Below are 18,057 nucleotides of genomic sequence, written 5' to 3'. Positions count from 1 at the left end.
AGGAGCATGTCTTACGGGAAGAAGCTGTGAGTCTTGTTGAGGAGGATTTGGTGAAATATGATATAAGATTTGCTCAGAGAAGTCTCTCTAACTTGTCTCTTTCTTTTCCTCCATGGAGAGGTAACCATGCCCTGAGGCAGCAGATGTCCAACTGCAGCTTCCCTACCGAATTCTTCCTCCTGCCATTCTCAGACACAGGTGAGCTGCAGCTCCTGCACTTTGGGCTCTTCCTGGGCATCTACCTGGCTGCCCTCCTGGGCAATGGCCTCATCCTCACCGCTGTAGCCTGCGACCACCACCTCGACACCCCCATGTACTTCTTCCTCCTCATATATTTTATATATATAAAATTCTATTTTAGTGATAATGCTGTCCACAATGAAATGTCTTTCGTCATCCCCTTCCATGTCAATACCTACCTATCTTGTGTGACCCCAAGACTTGGTGGTAAGAAGGTATATTTAAAGTGTGTTAGAGATATATTTAAATAAAAGTAAGGACCCTGCAGTGAATTGCTTGATCCAGTAGTCCTAAATGTTGGCATCTCATCTGATTTCCGTTTGCCCAAGAAAATCTCCCTTCACTTAAAAATGATGTCCACGGATGCTTTCCTGACTCCCAGAATTAATCCTTTGAAGTGTGCAGGTACCTCTATATGTCTTGGCCAACCTCTGACACCTCCAATGTCACCAGGAGTCTACATCTGAACAGCTCCCTCCTGGCCTCCATCTCCATTCAATATGCTGGGAGCTGAGATGAGCAGCTGACGTGCAGCTGCCTTGTTTGTGCCCACGTGAACCAAGGCAAGAGGAATCCCAACTCCTGTGGGCTTGTGTCGGGCATGGAGGGAGCTGAGCCCCTTTCTAGCCTCTGGACTGCAAAAAAAGAAAGAGATGCCTTGGTTGACTCAGCTGAAACCCTTCCCTCAGCAGGGCAAAGCAAGATCCCTTCCTGTCTTGCATCGGTGTCCTGCCTATAAACAGGACAACGGTGCTGGAAAAGTTTCCTTCCCCAGTGGGGGGAAGGAAAACTAGTGATTACTTCAGCCTGTTTCAAAGTTGATTCCCCTGGAGGCCCAGGGACTTGTCAAGAGCTCCCTGTGCTGCTGAGCTGGGCCGGGCTCCTGGGCCCAATGGATAAGCAAGCGGGCAATCCTGGCAAGCGGGCAGCGCTGCTGCCCAGGAGCAGCTCCTCTGCACAGCGCAGCAGGGCTGGGGGCACTGCCTGCAGGGGACAAGGGCGGCTGGGAGAAGGGAGGGAGATGTTAAAGGCAGTGTGGAGGGGGGATGCTGAGAGCTCACAGCGGGAGAAATCTTCACAGCCCTGAACATGGTAAGTGTCTGCGTGAGGGCAAGGCAGATGCGGTATCCTAGAGGGTTCTTCTACAGCTGCCACTTCCCATGGCTGATAGGATATGTCACAGTGTCTGTCCTGACTTCTCTAGTGCAGAGGACAGGGATGGTTCCCTGGATCAATGATTACCTGCCAAAGCTGTCAGAGGGACAGGACATGAGGGTTCTTTCTCACAGGGCCGGCTGCAGGCTGTGCAGCCAGTGTGCAGGCCGGGGTGCCCAGGGCTGTGGTGCAGAGCAGGGTCCCTGCTGTGCCCCAGGGGCTGTGTGCCGGGGCAGGGCCTCTGCCGCCTGCCAGGCTTAGCACTCAGCCTGCCCGGGGAGCTGCCCAGGGTGCTGAGACGAGAAGCCATGTGTAGAAGTAGCCCCCGAAGAAGGTCAGGGCAGAGTAGGGTCCTGCTGGTGTCCAGAGTCTGCTGCATGGCTCCACAGCACCCCCAGCACATCTCTGGGGTAGGTTCTTGAAAAGGAAGAACAAGGAGGGGGTTATCTGGAGGGAAGGCACTCTCTGAGGTCTCTGCTTTCACTTTCCTGCCCTGAAGGGCAGTCAGGGGGATGATAATGGAGTTGTCAGGCTATGTCTGACACTGAGGCTGTTAGAGAATTACACTGAAAGAGATCTATAGGTCTGTGAGGAACCTCACATTTTCCCTTTTAGCCTACAGACAGCAGGAACACCACCATCATTGTTTCTTGAAGGATTGTTGGATGTCCTGCTTAGCAACTGCAAATTGGGAAATGCCTCTGACCAGTAGGCATCTGAGATCCATCCCCAGTGCTCTTTAACTAACACTGTAGGGCAGTACTGACTCATGCTGAGCCCACAGAGGATCTGCCATGTCCCTGTGTCCTCTTCTGAAATCAAAACTGAGAGCTTGAGTTAGGCATATGTTTTCCTCACAGGAAGACAGTTGTACTGGGTCTGGGTGTGATAGAGATCTTTCACTACAGCAGCCCATTCAGTGCTCTGCTCTGTACTTGTATCTAGAATGGCACTGGTATCACACCAGTGTTTTGTCTACAGCTGTTCAATACTGGCACAGCACCAGGACTCCCTCTAACCCCCCCAGGAGCCAGCAGGCTGGGAGTGGGCAAGAGGTGGGGAGGAGACATCACCAGGGCAGCTGACCTAAACCAACCAAAGGGATATTCCGTACCATATGATGCCAAACTCAGCAATAAAAGGTGGAAAAGAGAAGGAGAGGAGGGGCTCTCATTATGAAGATGTCTGTCCTCCCCAAAAATGTCTATGCATGTTGATGCCCTGTTTCCCAGGATATGGCTGAATATTGCTTGTTTATGGGAAGTAGAGAGTAATTTCTTTTCTTTCTCTCTGCGCTTCCATGCCACCTTTGCTTGTTTTATTGTTATTATTTTTTTCCCTCTTCTTTTTCCCTTTAAGTACATTATCCTCATCTCAACCTGTCAGTTTTTTTTTTCTTCTTCTTTCTTTTCAGCATACTTTCTTCTTCCCCTATTCTTCTAAGGAGGGGGAGTGAGAGAGCAGTTGTGGTGGCGTTCAGCTGCCCAGCAAGGTAAAACCACAAGAGCAGTGTGTGTTGTTGAGGAGGATTTGCTGAAATATGATATAAGATTTGCTCAGAGAAGTTTCTTTAACTTGTCTCTTTCTTTTTCTCCACGGACAGGTAACCATGCCCTGAGGCAGCAAATGTCCAACTGCAGCTTCCCCAATGAGTTCCTCCTCCTGCCATTTGCAAACACGTGCGAGCTGCAGCTCCTGCACTTCGGGCTCTTCCTGGGCATCTACCTGGCTGCCCTCCTGGGCAATGGCCTCATCCTCACAGCCGTAGCCTGCGACCACCGCCTCCACACCCCCATGTACTTCTTCCTCCTCAACCTCACCCTCCTGGACGTGGGCACTATTACCACCACTGTTCCCAAAGCCATGGCCAATTCCCTCTGGGACACCAGGGCCATTTCCTACAAAGGTAGTGCCACCCAGGTCTTTATGTTTGTTGCCTTTGTAACAGCAGAGTTTTATCTTCTCACCTTCATGGCCTATGACCGCTACGTTGCCATCTGCAAACCCCTGCACCACGGGACAATAATGGACAGCAGAACTTGCATCACCATGGCAGCAGCTGCCTGGGGCAGTGGCTTTCTCAGTGCCATGCTGCACACTGCCAATACATTTTCCCTCCCCCTCTGCCAAGGCAATGTCCTGGACCAGTTCTTCTGTGAAATTCCCCAGATCCTCAAACTCTCCTGCTCAGATGCCTACTTGAGAGAAGTTGGGCTTATTGTGGTTACAGCATATTTACTTCTTGCATGTTTTGTTTTCCTTGTGCTGTCCTATGTGCAGATCTTCAGGGCTGTGCTGAGAATCCCCTTGGAGCAGGGACGGCACAAAGCCTTTTCCACATGCCTCCCTCACCTGGCCGTGGTATCCCTGTTCAGCAGCACTGTGTTTTTTGCTTATCTGAAGCCCCCCTCCATGTCCTCCTCCTCCCTGAATCTTTTGCTGGCAGTTCTGTACTCGGTGGTGCCTCCAGCAGTGAACCCCCTCATCTACAGCATGAGGAACCAGGAACTGAAGGATGCAGTGTGGAACCTCATGACTGAATGCATTTCAGAAGCAATAAACTGCCTTTCTTCTCCTGCATATCACTCATAATTTAACCATAAGAGACCCAGATATTGATTTGTTTGGTTGTTAGTTTGTCAGTATTTTTAGTTTTGCTTTGCATTACTTGTGAAATTATTGTCCAAAAAGAAATGTCATTTTTTATCCTCCTCTATTTCTGTATCAACATTTTGTATGTGACTTGGTGTAAACAAGGACCCAGACTCTCTCTGTATTTAAATAAAAAAGGACCCTCAAGGGATTAGCTTGCCTGAGATCCTTCCTTCCTTAGAGACCTGTGGTGGAGCTGCAGGGGCACTTGGCTCTGCGCAGAAGTGGAGGGGAGAAGAGTCCTGGCACAACAGCATTGCCAGGGAGCCCCAGGGCTTGGTCTTTCCTGAACTGCTCTCCATTTCACGTCCCACACTCTCCTTCAGAGCCCTTATCTTGCTGTGAGGACTAATTGCTCTTGTCACTTGCTCACCGTGCTGCTGTGGGGCAGTCCTGTGCCCACAGGCAGGGACAGGCCAGGGGCAGTTCTCTAACACAGCTTGCTCTGTACCAGCATCTCCAGCATAAAAGGAGATCTGCTGAGGGCAGTGCCTGAAGGCTCAGCTCTTCTCCCAGAGTTGCTCTCATGGATGTTGCAAAGGAATAGACTCAAAGGAGGCTCCTTGCTTTTCTTGTTTCTTTGTGGACTCAGACAAATGAGATCAGAGTCCCAGAATCACCTTTTAGGTGGGGAGAGTTGATTCTAGTGTTGCCTGTTGGTGCCCAGCACCCATAAAGATGGTGACTTCACTGGCCTGTATCCACAGCATGTAACAGGGCTGATGGCAGGCAGGTGTCTTTCTGGAGAGAAGCAGGAGCTTCCAGGAGAGCCCAGGGTATTGTCAGGGACAGTGTGTGCCAGGAACTAAGCAGGGCATGGAGCCCACAGAGCCTGAGCATGTCCAAGGCGATAAAGTGACCCAGAGATAAAGTGTTAAAGCTGTGTGGGAACAGGGAAAGGAGAGCTCTGCAACTCCAGGGAACACAGCAGGCACAGGGAAAGCAATCTGTTGAATTAGTTGTTATACCTCTGGTGAAAGTTCATAGGCTGGATCGAGTGAACCACCTCAAAATGTCTCACAACATTGGAAATGTCCCAATGATCTTTGTGCATCATTTCCAGCTAGGGCTATTCCACGAGCCTCTGACTCTGAAGAAGGCTGGCTATCCGTGCACACCCTCCATGGCCAAAGAACCACTTGTGTGGGAGACATTCAGTAGCAGTGCCCCCCACGAGCTGGCTCTGCCTTTCCAGCCTGACCAGCACAGCCCTGCAGAGTGCCCCCATGGCCCAGTGCACCACAGCCCCCTCGCTCTGCAGAGCAGCACTGCCAGCTCAGGGGCTGTGGGCAGCATGGGCAGGGGCTGCAGGAATAGAATGGCTGCAGGAACTTCTGTCCCAGTACCCAGGGACAGCTCGCACGACTGGAATGCTGTCATGGAACGCTACATGCTTGTTAGAAAAGACCGGCCAGGAAGCCAAGATGGTGGAGTTGCTCTTTATGTGAGAGGGCAACTGGAATGCATGAAGCTTTGCCCAGGGGTGGATGAAGAGTGAGTTGAGAGCTTTTGGGTAAGGATTAAAGGGCAGGCTGCCATGGCTGACAGTGGTGTGGGTGTTTGCTACAGGCCTCCTGTTCAGGAAGAGGAGGTAGATGAAGCCTTCTTCAGACAGCTGGAAGCGGCCTCTCAGTCACAAGCCCTGGTTCTCATGGGGGACTTCAACCACCCCGATATCTGCTGGGAAGACCACACAGCTAGGCACAAACAGTCCAGGAGGTTCCTGCAGTGCATTGATGACAACTTTTTGACACAGGTGGTGGAGAAACCAACAAGGAGAGATGTGCTGCTGGACGTTGTAATAACGAATGAGGAAAGACTAGTTGGAGATGTGATGGTGGGGGCAGCCCTGGCTGCAGTGACCATAATATGGTGGAGCTCAGAATCTTGTGAGGAGGAAGCAGGGCAAAAAGTAGGCTTGTGAGCCTGGACTTCAGGAGAGCAAACTTTGGCCTCTTCAGGGATGTACTTGGAAGAATTCCATGGGTTAGCGCCCTGGAAGGAAGGGGGTTCCAAGACAGATGGTCAGTATTCAAGTATCTCTTCCTCCAAGGTCAAGATGGGTGCATCCCTATAAGCAAGAATGGGGCAGGAGACCTGCATGGATGAGCAGGGAGCTCCTGGCAAAGCTCAGACAGAAGAAAAAAGTTTACAGGAAAAAGGGACAGGCCACTTGGGAGGAATATAGGGACACTGTCAGAGTATGCAGGGATGCGCCAAGGAAGGCCGAGGCCCATTTGGAATTATATCTGACAAGGAATGTCAAGGTCAACAAGAAGGGCTTCTTCAAAAACATTAGTAGAAAAGGGAAGACTGGAGAAAATGTTGGCCCACTGCTGAATAGGGCGGTTGCCCTGGTGACAAAGTATATGGAGAAGGCAGAGTTGGTGAATGGCTTTTTTGTTTCAGCATTTACTGTTAAGGTAAGTCCTCAGGAATCTCAGACCCTGGAGACAAGAGAGGGAGTCCAGAGAAAGGAGGACTTTCCCTTGGTTGAAGAGGGTTGGGTCAGAGATCAGCTAAGCAAACTTGACATCCTGTAGTGAGCTTACGTGGCAAGGTTTTAGTAGTGGGGGGCCATAGGGGTGGCTTCTGTGAGAAGAATTGAGAAGCTGCCCCATGTTAGTTAAGGGCCCTGCTGCTGGCCAGAGCTGGGCCAATAAACAATGTAGTTTGCACCTTTGTGAGAGCAGATTTAAGAAAGAAAGAAAGAAAAAAACACTACTTGGGAACAGCAGCTGTGAGACAGAGGATTGAGAAACAGCCTTGCAGACACCAAGGTCAGTGAAGAAGGAGGGGGAGGAGATTCTCCGGGTGCTGGAGCTGAAGTTCCCCTGAAGCCTGTGGAGAGGACCATGGTGAAGCTGGTTGTCCTCCTGCAATCCATGCTTTACCAGGGCAGAGCAGGTTTCCGCTTTGAAGCCCATGGAGGGGGCCCTGGTAGAGCAGGTGGACCTTCTCTGAAGGAGGCTGTGGCCTGTGGAGGACTCCCACCGGAGCAGATTCTGGGCCGGAGCTGTGGCCCGTGGAGAGGAGCCCATGCAGGAGCAGGTGACCTGGCAGGAGCTGCTGCCCGTGAGGGACCCAGGTTGGAGCAGTGCACTCCTGATGGATGGACCCCCTGGTATGGACCCATATATGGAGCAGTTCTTGAAGAGCTTCTGCCATTAGGAAGCCCATGCAGAATCAGTTCGGGAAGAACGGCATCCCATGAGAGGGACCCCACATTGGAGCAGGGGAAGAGAGCAACCGAGAAGGAGCACTGGACACAAAGTGCTATAGCCTGACCGCAACCCCCATTCCCTGTTCCCCTGCACCACACAGGGGAGAACGTGGCAGAGGGCAGATGGGGGGGAGGTGTTTTTGGTTTCTGTCCTTTGTTTGCCACTTCCCTAGCTTGTTAGTAATAGGCAATAAATTTTACCATCTCCCTACTCTGAGTCTATTTTGCCTGTCACAATAACCGTTGATCTGCCTGTCCTTATCTCAACCCTTGAGCCATTTGCATCATATTTTCTTCCCCTTTCCCTTTGAGGAGGGGGGAGTGAAGGAATGGTTGTTGTGGAGCTTGGCTGCCTACCCGAGTAAAACCACCACACATCCAGAAATCCATGCGCCCCTATGCAATGCACCCATGAGTGCTGAGGGAGCTGGACAATGTTATTGCTAGGCCATTCTCCATCATCTTTGAAAGGCCGTGGAGAACAAGAGAGGTGCCTGAGGACTGGAAGGAAGCCAATGTCACTCCAGTCTTCAAAAATGGCAAGAAGGAGGACCCAGGAAAACACAGTCTAGTCAGCCTCATCTCCATCCCTGGAAAGGTGATGGAGCAGCTCATCCTGGAGGTCATCTCCAAGAATGTGGAGGATAAAAAGGTGATCAGGAGTAGTCAGCACAGATTCAAGAACTGGAAATCATACTTAACCAATCTCATAGCCTTTGAGAGGGCTTCAAACTAGGTATGAAGGGGGGAAATAAGGCTTGATAAAGATGAGCCTGGGGGAGCGGTCCTAGGGTTGGGGGTGAGGGCAATGGCATAACTGAAGTGCATGTACACTGTCCTGGTTTCAGCTAGAATAAAGTTAATTTTCCTCCTAGTAGCTGGTATGGTGCTGTGTTTTGGATTTAGGATGAGAATAATGTTGATAACACACTGATGTTTTAATTGTCGCAGAGCAGTGCTTACACTAAGCCAAGGACTTTTCAGCTTCTCGCTCTGTCTTGCCAGCGGACAGGCTGGGGGTGCAGCAGGATCTGGGAGGGGACAGACCCAGGACAGCTGACCCAAACTGGCCAAAGGGGTATTCTATACCATCTGATATCATGCTGAACAATTAACATGGGGGGGCTAGCTGGAGTGGGGGGACCGGCTGCTCAGGAATAGGCTGGGCATCAGTCAGCTGGTGGTGAGCAATTGCATTGTGTATCACTTGTTTTGTACACATTAGTAGTAGTACTATTATCGTCATTATTATTATTATTTTCTTTTTTCTTTTCTGTCCTAATAAACTGTCTTTATCTCAACCCCCAGGCTTCATTTCTTCTGATTCTCTCCCCCATCCCAGAGAGGGGGAGGGGAGGGTGAGCAAACGGCTGTGTGGTGCTTAGCTGCCAGATGGGTTAAACCACAACACCACCAATGCACACAACATGGGCAACAAACAGGAGGAGACAGAAGCCATTGTGTGGCAGGCAAACCATGACTATCATCGAAATGTGGTGTGACCACTCCCATGACTGGAGTGCTGCAATGGATGGCTACAAGCTCTTCAGAAGGGACAGAAAACTAAGGAGGGAGGTGGCATAGCTCTTAGGGAGTGTTTCAGTGCTGTGGAACTTGGGGTTGGGAATGATAAGGTAGAGTCCCTGTGGATAAAGATCAGGGGGTTGGCTAACAAGGTGGTCATCCTGGTGGGGGTATGTTACAGACCGCCAAACCAGGATGAAGAGACAGATGAGGTGTTCTGTAAGCAGCTGGAGGAAGTCACTCAGTCACCAGTGCTTATTCTCATTGGCGACTTTAACTTCCCAAACACATCCTGGAAATACAATACAGCCCTGAGGAAGCAGTCTAGAAGGTTCTTGGAGTGCATGGAAGTTAGCTTCCTGACTCAGCTGGTTAGTGAGCCTACCGGGGGAGTGCCCTGCTAGACCTGCTGTTCACAAACAGAGAAGGACTGGTGGGAGATATGGTGGTAGGGAGCTGTCTTGGGCAGAGTGACCACGAAATGGTAGCCTCCTCTATTCTTGATGAAGTCAGGAAGGGGGTCAGTAAAACTTCTACCTTGGACTTCCAGAGGGCAGACTTTGAACTGTTCAGGACCCTGGTAGGGAGGGTCCCTTGGGAGTCAGTCCTGATGGACAGAGGGGTCCAGAAAAGCTGGATGCTCCTCAAGAAGGAAGTCTTAATGTCACGGGAGCAGACTGTCCTCTTATGCCGTAAGATGAAACAGCAAGGAAGAAGACCAGAATGGATGAACAGTGAACTTTTGCCAAGTGTTTGGGAGAAAAAGAGAGTTTATGTGGAAGAAGGGGCAGGCAACTCAGGGAGAGTACAAAGAAGTTACAAGCATATGCAGAGAAAAAATCAGGAAAGACAAAGCCTAGCAAAGGCTCAACCTGGCCTCTATGGTTAAGGATAACAAAAAATGTTTTTATAAATCTACTAACAGCAAGAGGAGGGCCAAGGAGAATCTCCATTCTTTACTGGAAGCAGCAGGGAACGTGACCACTGAGGATAAGGAAAAGGCTGAGGTTCTTTATGCTTTCTTTACATCTGTCTTTACTAGCCAGACCACTTATCCTTGGGGTACTCAGCCTCCTGACCTGGACGTCTGGGATGGAAAGCAGAAGAACCCCCCCACAGTTCAGGTGGAAACAGTTAGAGACCTGCTGCTCCACCTGGACTGTCACAAGTCCATGGGGCCAGATGGGATCCACCCAAGGGTGCTGAGGGAGTTGGAGGGTATGATTGCTGGGCTGCTTTCCATCATCTATCAGCAGTCATGGTCATCCAGAGAGGTCCTGGATGACTGGAGACTTGCTAATGTGGTGCCCATCTGTAAGAAGTGTCGTAAGGAGGACCTGGGGAACTACAGGCCTGTCAGCCTGACCTTGGTGCCAGGAAAGGTGATGGAACAGGTCATCTTGAATGCAATCACACGGCATATGCGTAATAACCAGGGATCAGGCCCAGTCAGCATGGGTTCATGAAAGGCAAGTCCTGCCTGACCAACATATTTCCTTCTATGAACGGGTGACCTGCCTGGTGGATGAGGGAAAGCCTGTTGATGTAGTCTACCTAGGCCTCAACAAGGCCTTTGACACAGTCCTGGAGAAGCTGTCAGCCCATGGCTTGGACAGGTATACACTTTGCTGGGTTAAAAACTGGCTGGGTGGTCAGGCCCAGAGACTGGTAGTGAGCGGAGTGAAATCCAGCTGGCGGCCAGTCACCAGTGGTGTTCCACAGGGGTTGGTATTGGGGCCATCCCCTTTAATATCTTCATTGATGATTTGGATGAGGGAATTGAGTGCACCCTCAGTAAGTTTGCAGACAACACCAAGTCGGGGGGAAGTGTTGATCTGCTGGAGGGTAAGAAGGCCCTGCAGAGGGACCTGGACAGGATGGGTCGATGGGCAGAGGCCAATGGGATGAGGTTCAACATGGCTAAGTGCTGGGTCCTGCACTTTGGCCACAACAACCCCATGCAATGCTATAGGCTTGGGGTGGAGTGGCTGGAAAGTTGTGCAGAGGAAAAACATTTGGGGGTGTTGATTGATGCTCGCCTGAACATGAGCTGGCAGTGTGCTCAGGTGGCCAAGAATGCCAATGGCATCCTGGCTTGTATAAGGACCAGTGTAACCAGCAGGACCAGGGAGGTGATTGTCCCCCTGTACTCAGCTCTGGTATGACTGCACCTCGAGTACTGTGTTCAGTTTTGGGCCCCTTACTACAATAAGGACATCGAGGCCCTGGAGCATGTCCAGAAAAGGGATATGAAGCTGATGAAGGGTCTGGAACGTAAGTCCTATGAGGAGCAGCTGAGGGAACTGGGTTTGTTTAGTCTGGAGCAGAGGAGGCTAAGGGGACACCTTATTGCTCTCTACAACTACCTGAAAGTAAGTTGTGGGGAGCTGGGGGTTGGCCTCTTCTCACAGCTAACTAGTGATAGGACCAGAGGGAATGGCCTCAAGTTGCACCAGGGGAGGTTTAGGTTGGAAATTAGGAGACATTTCTCTTCAGGCAGAGTAGTCAGGCACTGGAATAGGTTGCCCAGGGTAGTTGTGGAGTCACTGTCTCTGGAGATGTTTAAGGAAAGGTTGGACCTGATGCTTAGTGGACATCTGGTGGACAGTGAGAACGTGGACCTGAGCGGAAGGAGGCAATTTGCTGAACTCCATTACCCAGAACAGTAAAAGAACTTGGAGGGAGGACAGGTTGGTGTCGACTTTAGATTTATAACTATGGTAGCTAAGCCATAAGTAAGCCATTATATGAATAGATAAAAGAAAGTTCCGTCCAGCTAGTTTGGGTCCCTGAAACCCGTAAGGCCTCTGAGGACGTAAGAAAGGAACTGATTTGTGCACCAGCACTGGGGATGCTGGATGTGTCTAAACCCTTTTGGTTGTTCTCACATGAAAACCAAGGAATGGCACTGGGGGTGCTCACCCAATGCTTATGTCCCTACAAAATAACAGTAGCGTATTTCTCCAAACAGCTGAACGAGGTAAGCAAAGGGTGGCCAGGATGTTTGCAGGCAGTGGCCACAGTTATCTTAAATATCCAAGAAGCCCAAAAGTTCACTTTGGGCTAGAAGATGACTGTTCTAGTATCACACACTGTGTCAGCGGTACTAGAATGAAAGGGAAACCATTGGCTTTCCCCTTTGAGATTTATGAAATACCAGTCCATCCTAACAGAGTAAAGATTGTAGTCACTAATATTGTGAATCCAGCCTCTTTCCTCAGTAACAAAGTCTCCAAATCACCTATTCATGATTGCATCGAGACCATGGAAATGGTATACTCCAGCTGACCAGATTTAAAGGATACACCCCTAGAAGACGTGGAGGATTCCTATATAGATGGCAGCAGCTTCGTTCACCAGGGAGTTCACCTCGCAGGATATGTGGTAACAACACATAAAAAGGTAACTGAGGCGAAGCCTCTTTCCCCTGGAACATCAGCCCAAAAGGCATAAATCATTGCCTTAATAAGAGCTCTTGAACTGGCAAAAGGGAAAAGAATTAACATTTGGACAGACTCGAAATATGACTTTGATGTGGTGCATGCACATGGGAAACTTTGGAAAGAGTGAGGACTCTAATCATCCCAAGGGAAATAAATTAAACATGCAGAAGAGATACTAAAGTTACTCCAAGTGGCATATCTGCCTAGTAAATTTGCCATTATGTGCTGTAAAAGACATCAAACAGGGGATACTGACATTGAAAGAGGAAATAGACTGGCTGATGCAGAGGCCAAAGGCGCAGCAGATCTGAGAGACAAATTTTGGCACTAGTACCAGGAACAAAACCAGACATTAACAAAAACATTAGAGAATGAAATAGAGTATTATAAGATCAATAAGCAATTAATTGAAGATGTAAATGGAAAAATATTACCTACAGGTTTAGCACAAATGAAGGCTGGGAGAACTGTGATATCCTCCAACCTATTATATTAGATTATAATTGAAGAACATAACAAAACACACTGGGGAGCTGAAGCATTATATAAGTTTCTAATTAGAAAATGGGTAAGATGTAATTTGTATACCATTGTCTTACAGGTATTAAAACAATGTGTCATATGCCTTAAAAATAACCCACAGATAGGAATCAACCCCCAAGTGGGAACAATAGGGAAGAGAAATGTTCTTGGGGAACAGTGGCAAATTTATTTTTCTGAACTCCCAAGAAAAGGGGGGTTTAGATACCTATTGGTACTAACAGACGTTTTCCAGATGGCCAGAAGCATTCCCATGTAGAACTAACAAAGCTAGAGAAGTGTCCAAAGTATTGCTGAATAAAATTATACGAAAATTTGGTGTACCCTCAGTAATGTCATCTGACAGGGGACCACACTTCACTGCAGAACTAACCCAACAAGTTGACAAAGTGCTGGGGATTGATTGGCAACTACACACTATGCATAGGCCACAGGTGAGTGGCCAAGTGGAAAAAATGAACCATTTGATAAAATAACAGATTTCTAAAATCTGTCAAGAAACCAATATGTATTGGTATCAGGAACTACCCTTGGTACTTCTTAGAACTAGAACTAGGCCTAGGACCGAGTTAAAAATAAGCCCTTTTGAAATATTTTATGGTAGGCTTTACCAAATGCCATACAAAGGAGAAGATCTAACACAAGTAGAAAACCAATATTCATGACAGCATATTATAGTTTTGAGCAAGCAACTGGAATAAATTAATAAGAACATTTTAGGCACTAGAGCAAGGGGATTAGATCACCCCATTCACCCTCTTAAACCTGGAGACTAGATTTATGTAAAGAATTTTTCAGGTGAGCCACTTGAAGAAAAGTGGGATTCCAGATACTCCTCACCACCTTCACTGCAATCAAGATTGGAAAGCGACCTGCCTGGATTTATTACAGATGGATGAAAAGGGCTCCTGATGGACAGTGGACCTCAGAAGTGACTGGACCTCTGAAATTACAATTACACAGAAGCTGAAATGTTTCAAGTAATAACTATTAGTGTTTTTATAAATATTGCAGCTGCATGGAATCTTAATACATATTATACGTTAATACGGAATATCTCCCTGATTTTAAACAAGACCAATTGTTGAATATGTACTCAAATACCTGAACATAGGGGAAAGGCAATTTCTTTGATTGGCATACCAATACCTAAAGAGGAATTTACACCAGAGTTGTGGATGAGCCCGGCTAGGAGTGTAGCCACAGATAGGAATCAAAAATTGGAAATTACTAGTCCTGAAATTGGCACTTCCTATTGTACATGTGTTCAAAGATGTAATCCCCCAAAGGGTACGGGAAAGGTAGACTGTGATAGGAATACATATGTAGGGAGCCACACTACTTGTAATCAGACTTCAGGTATCGGAACCTCTTTAAACCCTAACGTTACTACCACCTGGCCAGTACCAGAAGGGCGTGGGTAGTACTGGTTGAGTAATGACACAACCTATAAAATGTTACCTGAAAATTGGAGAGGGACCTGCACCTTAGGCGCAGTAGTCCCCAATATGTCAATACACACCTCCCTGCACTCTCAAGGAGGATGGCTTAGATTGCCCCTCATACAGATTCAAAGGACGAACCCTTTAATGGAGAGACAATATGCTTGTCATAGCTTTGTCAGGTGGTTTCTTCCTTGGTTAGGGGTGAGCAAATTAGAAAAAGCAATACTAAATATTTTGGCTGTAATAGAAGGTATTGAAAACAGAACCTTAGATGCCATCCAGGCAATCCAACAGAAGTGTCCAGTTTCTCAGAAGTAGTATTGCAAAACAGAATGGCACTAGACCTTTTATTAGTCTCCCAAGGAGGAGTATGCACAGTAATAAATACTAGCTGCTGTATGTCTGTATATCAAAGTGAAAGAGCTGCCACAGATTTACAGGAGATTTGGGAACAAGCCAAGATATTGCATAAAGTCACTAAAGATGACACCTCATGGGGTTTCCAAGAATTGTCGAACAAACTGACCTCTTGGTTACCCAACTTTTTTGGCTTAAGAAATTGTTTGTAGGAATATTGATCTTGCTTTTACTAGCATTCTTAACTAGTGTTTTAGCAATGTGCCTTTGGGTGCTGTAAGAAAGGACTAGATGATTATGAAACCTGGACGTGTAACCAAATCAATCACCAAGTAGAAATGTGAAAGTATTTTATGAAAACTTTGAATAAAATAGGAATACTATAAGCAAAAGAATTTGAAGCAGACTTAGCCAGGTCCAGATCACTGGGCTGGACCAGGCAGAGGTACTTCACAAAGGGGGAAATGAATCGCTCCCCAGCTTCCCTTCCCTCTGCATGCTGGGTCTCCACTCTGTTCCCTGAGACTGAAGTCACAGATTCCTCTGAGACTGCAGAGTCACAGGTTCCCTGTGAATACCTGGCTTTAGTTCTTTCCCTGTGGCTGAGCCCACAGTGGGAGATCTCTCACTTTCAGAGGGGCTGCAGTCAATGCCCATGCCAGGCTCCACTGTCCCTGGAAGTACCCTGGGCTCTGCAGGCAGCTCCAGATTCCCCTCCTGAAGGACATCATCTATGGGTCACATGTGGGAACAGCCCTGGCTATGTAATGCAGTGACCATTCGCTGCCTCCACTGTCAGCAGACACCCATGGGTAAGTCTTAAATCTAGCCCTTGGTCTCTGACAGGTCACAAGGCAACAATGAGCCATTCCCTTCTGAACCCAAGGAGAAACAGACCCTTTTGGGGAGCAATTCTTTGGGCCTATTCTTGGCACTGGTTTGGGAAGGAAATCTCAGGCTTTGATGATGATCCCATTTTATCACAGAGATCTGCACTGACTCACTATACAGCCTCCATATGAGACAGAGCAGTTTCATTCATTCATACCAGTGGAAGGAATACAAATTTTTATGTAGGAATGCAAGAAACAAAAGCAGTCAAAATGAAACTAAGAATTAAAAAAATCAATAAAAATAATGATAAGAAACTGTCAAAAGCCCAGAATGGGATGCACTGGCATTCATTTGCGGAGAGTGAAGGGTAACTTACGAGCAGTGAAAGCCATCCCTAAAATCAATTTCCTAACAACATCCTTGAGCTCCTTGTTCTTCATACTGTAGATGAGAGGGTTCACTGCTGGAGGCACCACCGAGTACAGAACTGCCAGCAAAAGATCAATGGATGGAGAAGAGATAGAGGAGGGCTTCAGGTAAGTAAACATGACAGTACTAAGAAACAGGGAAACAACGGCCAAATGAGGGAGGCATGTGGAAAAAGTTTTGTGCCGGCCCTGCTTTGAGGGGATCCTCAGCACGGCCCTGAAGATCTGCACATAGGACAGCACAATGAAAACAAAATATCCAATACCTGAACAGAAGCAAAATATGATGAACACAAGTTCCCTGAGGTAGGCATCTGAGCAGGAGAGCTTGAGGATCTGGGGAAGTTCACAGAAGAACTGGTCCAAGGCATTGCCTTGGCAGAGGGGGAGGGAAAAAGTGTTGGCAGTGTGCAGCACAGCACTGAGAACACCAGCGCCCCAGGCAGCTGCTGCCATGTTGACACAAGTTCTGCTGGCCATTATTGTCCCGTAGTGCAGGGGTTTGCAGATGGCAACATAGCGGTCATAGGCCATGAAGGTGAGAAGATAAAACTCTGCTGTTACAAAGGCAACAAACATAAAGACCTGGGTAGCACAACCTGCATAGGAAATGGCCGTGGTGTCGCAGAAGGAGTTGGCCATGGCTTTGGGGACTGTGGTAGAGATGGAGCCCAGGTCGAGGAGAGCGAGGTTGAGGAGGAAGAAGTACATGGGGGTGTGGAGGTGGTGGTCGCAGGCTATGGCTGTGAGGATGAGGCCATTGCCCAGGAGGGCAGCCAGGTAGATGCCCAGGAAGAGCCCGAAGTACAGGAGTTGCAGCTCACGTGTGTCTGCGAATGGCATGAGGAGGAACTCATTGGGGAAGCTCCTGTTGGACATTTGCTGCCTCAGGGCATGCAGATCTGCTCTAGAAGAAGAAAAAATGACAAGTTAGGCAGACTTCTCTGAGCAAAACCTACTCCTCCGGCACAGAAATTACTATTCCCTGTGCTGAATGAAGAATGAGTCATCTCATTCAACCACCCTCCCAAGTGAATGACAGTGTGCCTGACAGTGTAAAATGGCATTTTGGCACTTTCTTCACCATCAGTCCAGTTCAGAACAGAAGCTTACACCCACCTGCACCCCAGACAAAGAGAGTAGGAGAACCACAGACAGGTGGAGAAATAAGAAAGAATACCAGAATTCTCCAACCAGCTGACAGAGGGAAAGGCAGATGAGCATACAGGGAAGCCTTTACCTTACCAAGCTTGCATGCCACCTACAGAAGTGACACCGCAGGGTGCTCTTAGTCTCATCATTGTGTAACACAGTGCAGGACACAGGCTCCTCTCCTCTTCTGGAGGTCCAGCTGAGGAGGAGGTGGCTCATGCCCTAAAGCCCCTGACAGCAGAGGTTGCACAACAGCTGCACTGCCCTGCAGCCAGAGACTTACCCTGTCCAGGGCTGTGAAGATTTCTCCCGCAGTGAGCTCTCAGCAGCCCCCCTCCACACTGCCTTTAACATCTCCCTCCCTTCTCCCAGCCGCTCTTGTCCCCTGCAGGCAGTGTCCCCAGCCCTGCTGCGCTGTGCAGAGGAGCTGCTCCTGGGCAGAGCTGTCTCTCTGCAGCGCTGCCCGCTTGCCAGGAGCTCCCCTTGGGCCCAGGAGCCCGGCCCAGCTCAGCAGCACAGGGAGCTCTTGACAAGTCCCTGGGCCTCCAGGGGAATCAACTTTGAAACAGACTGAAGCAGTCACTGATTTTTCTTTTCTCAGCTAGGAAGACACTCTTACTGACAGCGGTATATTTTTCCCTCATTCAAAAGAAGAGTTTGGCATGGGAATCATCTATTCTTGTCCCATTATGTGACCGGACACCCACAAAGTGACAGGCAGGGTGCAACCCCTCTCTTCCAAGCACTTGTTGATATGCACAGGAAGGAAATGTTTTCACAGGAAATGAAACCCTCTGCTGTCACCAGTGGCACAACCAGTTGGTGGTCTGCAGGATATGTCCTCCCCTTCTCACTCCTTCCTCCTCCCCAGCAGGACCTAGGAAGACACCACCTGTTCCCCCACACTCTTGGTTATGGTGCCCAGAGGCAGGTGGTCATGCTGGTTGATTTCCATGTTGCCTGGCAATATCCATGGCCCTTTTCAAGCAGGATATTCAGAGAGTGGCAGGCAGAGATCACACCTGTGTGGGCTGAGGGAAGTGATTCCGCTGAGTCAATTGAGG

General features: G+C 48.7%; 2 protein-coding genes across 2 annotated transcripts; one reads left to right on the top strand and one right to left on the bottom strand.

The window, feature by feature from the left end:
* Positions 1 to 3,021: 3,021 nt before the first annotated feature.
* On the top strand, positions 3,022 to 4,223 carry LOC310887698 (olfactory receptor 14A16-like; the record flags this gene model as incomplete). Its single annotated transcript, XM_083813876.1, has 1 exon — positions 3,022 to 4,223. One exon carries the CDS (start codon positions 3,022 to 3,024, stop codon positions 3,985 to 3,987), a length of 966 nt encoding a protein of 321 aa, XP_083670002.1. The 3' UTR covers positions 3,988 to 4,223.
* Positions 4,224 to 15,760: 11,537 nt separating this feature from the next.
* On the bottom strand, positions 15,761 to 16,955 carry LOC310887793 (olfactory receptor 14C36-like; the record flags this gene model as incomplete). The annotated part of the gene is made up of 1 exon (XM_083813955.1): positions 15,761 to 16,955. Exon 1 carries the CDS (start codon positions 16,718 to 16,720, stop codon positions 15,761 to 15,763), a length of 960 nt encoding a protein of 319 aa, XP_083670081.1. The 5' UTR covers positions 16,721 to 16,955.
* Positions 16,956 to 18,057: the final 1,102 nt, after the last annotated feature.

The sequence above is a fragment of the Anser anser genome, assembly GCF_964211835.1.
Source record: "Anser anser genome assembly, chromosome: 29".
Taxonomy (NCBI): Eukaryota; Metazoa; Chordata; class Aves; order Anseriformes; family Anatidae; genus Anser; species Anser anser.
Note: the sequence above shows the minus strand (reverse complement) of the source record. Positions and strands in the feature narration are given on the sequence as shown.